We start from the raw sequence: 7,947 nt of genomic DNA, 5'->3' as shown, positions 1-7,947 counted from the left end.
TCAAACTAACAAAGGCAAACCTGGCAGATGAAACTTCGAATATGTTTATATAAAGAAGAAATCTGAAATTGGTATATGTGAGTAAGATAAGTAAAAAGCTTGCCCTCAGGTCTCAAAGAAATAGCATTCATTGATGGCACAAGACGCCTCCAGAAAGCCAATTAATGACAATATGCAGTCGCTGTTGCAGAAGCATATATGTGCACCAACACACTCCCTCTAAACTTACAGTAAAAAGACAATATAAATCCAATCATATGTCACTGATTTTGTTTATTGACTAGATGAACAGAGCAAACAACAACATCAGTGCACAAAACTCTAAAAATTGTAAAACAATATTTTCTGAGGTAATGGAATTATGTGATAAATGAAGGAATTCAAAAAGACATGCCAAATTCTTCAAAAAAATAGTATCCAAATATTTTCTATGGAAGCCAGATATTAGAGAGAAATATGGCACATACTTCACAAATGCAAAATAAATTTCTTCAAAATAAACAATATTACCAAATATTTTGTATGGAATGCAGATAAAAGAAACAAATATCCCACATTGTGCACAAATGAAGGGATTCAGAAAATAGAGGCACCTAGTATTTCTCAATTTCTATAACAAAACATTATCTACCTACTCATTGTCCATTTCTACTCGCATTCCACAAAAGCAACATCAAAACACACCTCTTTGAGCTCACACTACTTAGTAACAAAGCATCTGAAAATGACTACAAGCTCAACCAAAAAAAAAGAACTGCTTGAAAATGGAAGAAAAAAGATGGACAAGGAAACTTACACATATTGACACTCCATAAAATTGGGACCATGTAAGACCAACTGAATAGAAGTTGCCTTATCCCCAACTTACATCAACCTGTCAAGGAAATTACACTGAACAGTTTAGTGTCAATATAGTAAGAGGACATTATAAGAACAGTAAAAAGACAATGTAAAACCAAAAATATATCACCGATTTCCTCTATTGACTAGACGAACAGAGCACACAACCACGGCACTGCACAAACTCATGGATAAAAAATTTTAGAGATAAATGCAATTATGAGATAAATTTAAAAACAATCCAATCTAATTATAAGCATATGGTACACTACACCAAGGGACTAGGATATATAGCCATAATTTCACAGAGACTAGGATCAACAGAAAGAGCTCACTAGTAACAGATCTAATGACAAACTATACAAAATTAACAAACTTTCCAAATGTTTTCTATGGATTTTGGCACTGAACTGATATTCCTCTGTCCAATTCTCCACACCTTAACAGAGCATAACATGAATTATATAAGCTCCCCACACTAACACCCTGGAGTAAGATTTAAGAGAGTTGTAACCGAATTTTTCGAGAAAGCTAATACGTGCTACTACAACCAGGACACATACCAAAACCATTATCAGATTTTTTCAGAGGTAGACACTTGCCCCCCTCCCTTGCTATGTCATACTAAATGTATCATAACAAAGACAACACCCAATTATTACAGGTAAATACTCACTACATGTTCATGCAAGCTGACCACTGCAAAGATATTGTAAGCATGCTACTAGTCTACCACAAAGTGCATGGCACTGAACATTCATGACATGTGGCATTTCAGAACTATATTTTTACTCTAACCTCATATGCAAGCATGTCAAGAGTACTAGCACATTCGATTAAGAGTGATAGGGACATTTAACTCAATACAAGATCATAGTGCCAACCCACATGACTACAAATTGTTCTTATAAAAAGAAAAACAAAACAAAATATCTACAATTAGCCATTCAGCTGCACTAGGCAATTCAGACCAACTGGAAACAGAGAAATGAATGTTTAGTGAAGAACTCTGCTGCCGGGAGATCAGAGAGAGCAAGCAGACGCCATGCGCTCCAAAAGCATCCAGCCAGCCCAATTATTCCGTAGAGACAGAAAGAGCCTTGGGTCTCTATTCGTTCGAACATGACATTTCGAGAGGAAGTTGCTATCCTGCATATTAGGACAGGGGATTGACAATCCTGTAATGCAGATCACTAATCAAACAAACATCAACAAGACAGAAACCAAAGCAGCAAAATGGAACACAAATCCGACCTCCACATCCATGCGAAATGCCTGCTCGAACCCTGCGCACAAAGCCGATGCGGCACGCACTCCCGGCCGCCGCCCATGCCGCAACCAAATCCACAGCCACAACCCCTGCAAGCGACCAAATCCACAGCCACACCCAAACCCACGGCCACTACCGAGTTCACACTGCCAAAATCCCGTGCCGCTAACAAATCCAAACAAATAGTAGGAAGCAAATAACGAAGATTCGCTAGGAGTAGGAAGCAAAAGCAACGTACCTCGTCAAACCATAAATCGCCAATCACCGCGGTGGGGAACAGGGAGTCGCCAGGAGGAAGACGACGTGAAATGTGAATGGGGAAAAGGGGGAACGAACACACAACTCTGGGTGCGAGTCCCAAAAATCAAACAGTGGTGACGACATTCAGACCCCACATGACGGAGACAGATAACAGAGGGACAAGAGACAAATTGCCAGCTGCAGACAGCCAGATCGGACGCTCCAGCACGCGACATGTGACAAATCGGATCACCAGAAAAACGGTTGCCACAGGGAGCCAGAACAACCGGGTGTCACGTAGCAAATCTGTTTACGAACAGATGTGTTTTGAGTTGTTGCAAAAACAATATTACATCAGAGCCTCTACAGATAGCTTATTTGTAGGATCTCTCTACTGTAGGGGCAAGCCGCAAGCTGTAGTAAAATGCTGAGTAACATTTGTTTCGGTATAAAACAACACGTGACCAGAAAAAGAAACAGGAATTTGAACATCAAATTGCCCGCCACCTTATTTGCTTCGTTCGTTGAGGGAATGTTTGTTTGGAACGTAGAAATTCCCGCATTACCGGCGGCGCTCAAAGGGATAGATAGCTGATAGCATCGACGTGGACCCGCAATTTTTTTCTTAAAAAACCAGCGCTTGTCTTGTCTAAGCGCCAATCGTCACATCCGTCTCGCCGGGCGCGCGCACTGAGGCAGAGCCCTCCGCTCCGGCCGTGGCGAGGGGGATGAGGCCCTTCTCCCGGCACATCCGGATGGCGGCGTCGAACATGTCCTCCACCGTGTACTTGAAAGTGAACCCATGGTCTAGGAGCTTCTTGGACGAGAAGTGCACGGGCTGGAGGTCGTCCTCGATCCCGGGGAACCTCTCCGGGATGTCGTACTCGGGGTACCTATCCCTGAGCATGGCGGCGAGGCCGTGGATGGTGGCGTCGGCCGAGGAGCAGACGTAGCGTCCGGCGGCAGGCGGGTGCTCGAAGAGGAAGAGATGGGCGTCGCAGAGGTCGTCGAGGTGGACGAACTGCACCTGCTTCAGGATCGAGTAGTGGGGCTCGTTCCCCGTGACGAGCGCCAGCGCGGTGACGAGGCTGGGCGGCATGCCGGCGCTGAGGAACGGGCCGACCACGAGCGTCGGGATGATGCTGATGAAGTCCAGGCCGTGCTCCGCCGCGTACGCCATGGCCGCCTTCTCCGCCAGGGATTTGGACACGAAGTACATCTGCCGGGTGGTCCGGGGGCGGACATGCATAAAACGTTGCTGTCAGCGCGGTCGCCATGGATGGCCGACGAAAACGAAATCCAGTCGAATTGCGCGCGCCGCAGCGTAGAGCAGAGAAAGTCGCTACTACGTACCCATCCGGTCATCTTGACGCGACGGCAGAAATCGACGTCGCTCCAGTTGTCCTGGTCGTAGACGGGCCTCTGCCGCTCCTCGATGTTGACCGTCCCGGCGGAGGAAGTGAAGACGATGCGGCGCACGGTGCCGGCCTCCCTGCAGGCTCGCATGATGCTCATCATCCCTTCCACCGTCGGCTTGATCACCTCGTTCTGCAACGGCAACCAAAGGTAGTATGTGCGAATGCTGCAATGACGTTGACTCGTGCAGAAATTGACCGGCCACGAATGCACACGCTTATTTACCTCAGGGTCTTTGGACTCGAAGTCCATGGGCGTGGCGACGTGGAAGACGCCGGTGCAGCCCCTGATGGGGTCGTCGAAGCTGCCTTCCTCCGCCAAGTCGGCTTTCCATAGGGACAGGCGCTCCGTTGCTCCGGGAAGGTCCAGCAACGGCTTCGCCTTCTCAACGTTCGCTGGAGGACACCGTGGACACGACACGGAGCGAATCAAAGTTTGGCTGCTGCTACGCATGGAATTGGACGCACTGCGACGTCGACGCAGGACGAGACAATGCAACTCACCGGGATCGCGCACCGTCGCCCGGACGGTGTAGCCGGCTTGGAGAAGCTTCATGACGAGCCAGGAGCCCAGGAAGCCCGACGCCCCCGTGACCACCACCGGCCCTTTCACGCTCGCGCCTCCCTCCGTCGCCTCCCGCGGTGCCGCCACCTCCCCCATGTCCTTCGTTTTTCTCTGAGCTTGCAGAGGCCTGAGCTGACTTGCTTCTTGAGCTGCTGCTCCAGTAGGCCCGTTTTGTTGACTATATATGTATAAGTACTCTAATATAACGACGTAACAGCGCGAGTGTGTTAGACTGTTAGGTGGCGGTGCGGCAGCGAGCGCATCCTCCGTTCAACGCCCACACTGCCACGCTGCACACCTACCTGCATATCTGCGCGGGTTTTGACACACCGGTACGTGGGAAGCTGGAACCTACTGATAGCAGCCGAGTAGTTGGGGAGGGGAATCGCAAAGTAGTAGAGCACAAGAAAAAGCCAGGATAGTTTCAGAGTTCTGCTTTTAGAAGAAAAAAAATAACAGAATTTGATTCTTACATACCCTCTCTCGCCTCTCTGTTCTCTCTTTAAGAGCATCTCCACCTAAAACGGACTGCGTATTTGTCTGTTTATTATGTAGCCATCGATTCATCGATTTTTATACTACCTAAATCCCAGCTCTCAAATTCAGTTTAATAGCCAACGACAAGTGGAGCCCACGTGTCATCCTCTTCCTCTCCTTTTGCTTTTGCAATCGAGGAACTCGGCCAACGCTGTCGCGGGGAGGGATGGGGGCCGTCGCGGGGAGGGGATGGGGGCGCCACCGGTGAGGGTCGTCTCCCGGTGGGGAGCGGCGGTGGGGAGCGCCCGGGTCTGGCGTGACGACCAGGAAAGACGTAGCTTCAAGATGCGGCCGTGGAATGGCGACCGGCTTTAGGGACGATGGGGAGGTGATCCACCGGTGTCAGGAGGGGCGCCGCCCACGGAAGGAGGTGCGGCAGTGAGGGCCTCCCACGGGCAGGAAGGAGGCGTGCGACCAGCGTCGAAGCGGGATGCGCTGCGGGAGAGAGGAAACAGTCGAAGAAAAACAGGTAGCGTGATTTGTTGGCCGATAGTGGGAGGGGGGATTTGCTGGGTCAAAAAAAAATAGGTAGTCGATAGATAGCTTGTTGGAGACGTTTTTTTAAGCCTCCATTACCTAGGATAGTTAGTGGGTTTAGGTAGTCTGGGGATGATTAAAGGTTACAGAAGCTCTGCCTCAATCATGCGCGTGCAAGCGCCTACCCGTGTATCCACTCATTCCCAGCGTGGCGCTTATTAGGCTTCTTGGGCTTGGAACTCCTCACGGGCTCGGCAATAGGCGAGGCCATTGCTTTCATTGTTGGACCGTCTACAGTGGAGTTGCTAACACCCTCCCCCCCTGAAACGCTGCTTGCTCCCAATTAGTGCCACAGGAAAACTCCTGACGCAACGCTTCAAATCTTCCAAGTAGCGAGGGAGCGGGGTAGGTTGTTCCGGTTGATCAAGATTTGCTGCACACGATGAGGACCGTGCGCCATGGTCCGCGTCTGGAGAACCTGCTCAGGAGACTGCTTCATAGCGAAATCATATGGCAATAAAGGTGTTACCTGATTCCCATCACCAATAACACGCTTCAGCTCGGATGTTAGAATAAACTACTGCTTCCTTGAGCAAGGAAAGGCAGTGCCGAAAAGATCTCCTGTTGTGGTACTATAGCCGCTGCAGAGGCATGCGCCGAATGGCTCACCTGCCGTACTGTAGCCACGTGTAGGTACAGGTGCAGAAGTCAGTCCTACTGTGTTATCTAATTACTGTTACAGCATGTACGCTGTACTAGGACTAGATAGATAGAGTTGTATAAATAGACTACTACGACAACTCAGTAAAGAGAGTTCAGATTTGTCATCTTTCATACAGGGTTTCGGCCAACGCTAGTGTCTTGTACTCTGTGTGTATGCTCTGTTCTTTCTCTTCTTCAACCTCTAGCCATAGTGTGTAGGGACAGACAACGCTTGTTCGTGGTCGGCTTAGCTAGTGGGTGCTCGGCAACACTAGCGGATGCTCAACAAGACTGGTGAGTGGTTCACTCACCTGAGCTGGTGATCTTGTGGGCTAACAAGTGGTATCAGAGCCATACAAGCGACGTCGTCAGACTAATCGCTGGCGACGACAGGCGGTTCAGAGATGGGTGACAGCAGTGGCACTGCTGTGGCTGCCTAGCCACGACCGAAGGTTGTTGTTCGCACGGTGCGGGAGGTCAGCGGCACCAGTTGGCCGACGCTGACTCGCACCAACTATGGAGAGTAGTCGGTGACCATGAAGGTCAAGCTCAGAGCCCGATAGCTCTGGAATGATGTTGACAAGGACACCGATAATGAGAAAAATGACATATCAGCATTGGAGGCTATCCTTGCTACTGTACCGGCGGAGTACAAGGAGTTGTTGAGGATGAAGAGCTCTGCTAAGGTGGCGTGGGAAGCTATTGCGGCGATGCGCGTCGGTTCCTACCGCGCAAAGAAGGTGACAACCCAGCTTCTGAAGTAGGAGTACACCAACCTCAAGTTCAAGGATGATGAAACGGTGGAGGACTTCTCCATCCGTTTGCAGATGCTCATCAGCAAGCTGAAGAGCCATGGTGTCACCATCGACGAAGAGGAGACGGTCTCCAAGTACCTCCACTTCGTACCGACAAAGTACATCCAGATCGCTCTCTCCATAGAGACGATGCTGGACTTATCCACCCTCACCATTGAGGATGTGATAGGCCATCTGTGGGCGGTGGACGAGCGCCTAGAGCGGGCGACAGCAACGAAGGACAGCGGCAAACTACTGCTGACGGAAGAGGAGTGGGCTGCTCGGACGAACTCCGGGAAGGCAGCCTTCTCCAGCCATGATGGCGATGGCAAGCGCCGCGGCAAGGCTTCTTCGGAGAAGAAGCAGGTCGACCTCAACACCTATCGGCGTTGTTGAAAGATGGGCCATTGGGCACGAGAGTGCCAAAATCACAAGCAGGAGAAGAAGGCTGAGGCTCATCTAGTGTAAGCTGATGATGATGATGAGGCCACTATCCTAATGGCGACGTTCTGTGCACTGCACGACATCGAGGCCGATGAGAGGGAAGAGGCGACGATGGTGGAAGGACCTGGGAAGGCCCTAAAGACTGTCAACCTCAACAAACCATGCGCCCAAGTCTACCTCGGACATGTGGACATCGACCAGGAGTAGCGGTGGTATCTGGACTCTAGTGCCAGCAACCACATGACGGGCTTCAAGACATCCCTCTCCGAGCTCGACGACGATGTTACCGATACGGTGAAGTTTGGTGACGGCTCAAGGGTGGCTATCTAAGGGCGCGACACCATCATCTTCAGGTGTCAGAATGGGGAGCACCACGCGCTAACGGATGTATATTACATCCCGCAGCTACATTCCAGCATCATCAGCATTGATCAGCTGGATGAGCGCGGCAGCGAGGTACTAATCAAGGACGGGGTCCTTAGGATCAGGGACTGAGAGCAGTGACTTCTTGCCAAGGTGAAGAGGTCCTTGAACCAGTTGCACCTGCTTGACCTAAAGGTAGAGCAGCCAGTGTGCCTGGCGGCAAGGCACACTGAGAAACCGTGGATGTGGCATGCCCGGTTTGGACATCTCAGTTTCGACACGCTTGGTCGACTGAAGAAG

At 50.1% G+C, this 7,947-nt stretch overlaps 1 protein-coding gene across 1 annotated transcript; it reads right to left on the bottom strand.

Moving 5' to 3' along the window:
- Nucleotides 1–2,648: 2,648 nt before the first annotated feature.
- On the bottom strand, nucleotides 2,649–4,485 carry LOC136531928 (dihydroflavonol 4-reductase-like). Its single transcript, XM_066524588.1, has 4 exons — nucleotides 4,270–4,485; nucleotides 3,992–4,161; nucleotides 3,704–3,898; nucleotides 2,649–3,569 (listed from the first exon to the last, which is right to left on the bottom strand). The coding sequence occupies exons 1-4, from the start codon at nucleotides 4,424–4,426 to the stop codon at nucleotides 3,000–3,002; spliced, it is 1,092 nt and encodes a 363-aa protein (XP_066380685.1). The 5' UTR covers nucleotides 4,427–4,485; the 3' UTR covers nucleotides 2,649–2,999.
- Nucleotides 4,486–7,947: the final 3,462 nt, after the last annotated feature.

The sequence above is a fragment of the Miscanthus floridulus genome, unplaced genomic scaffold, assembly GCF_019320115.1.
Source record: "Miscanthus floridulus cultivar M001 unplaced genomic scaffold, ASM1932011v1 fs_477_3_4, whole genome shotgun sequence".
NCBI classification, from domain to species: Eukaryota; Viridiplantae; Streptophyta; class Magnoliopsida; order Poales; family Poaceae; genus Miscanthus; species Miscanthus floridulus.
This window is presented reverse-complemented; position numbering and strand designations above follow the sequence as displayed.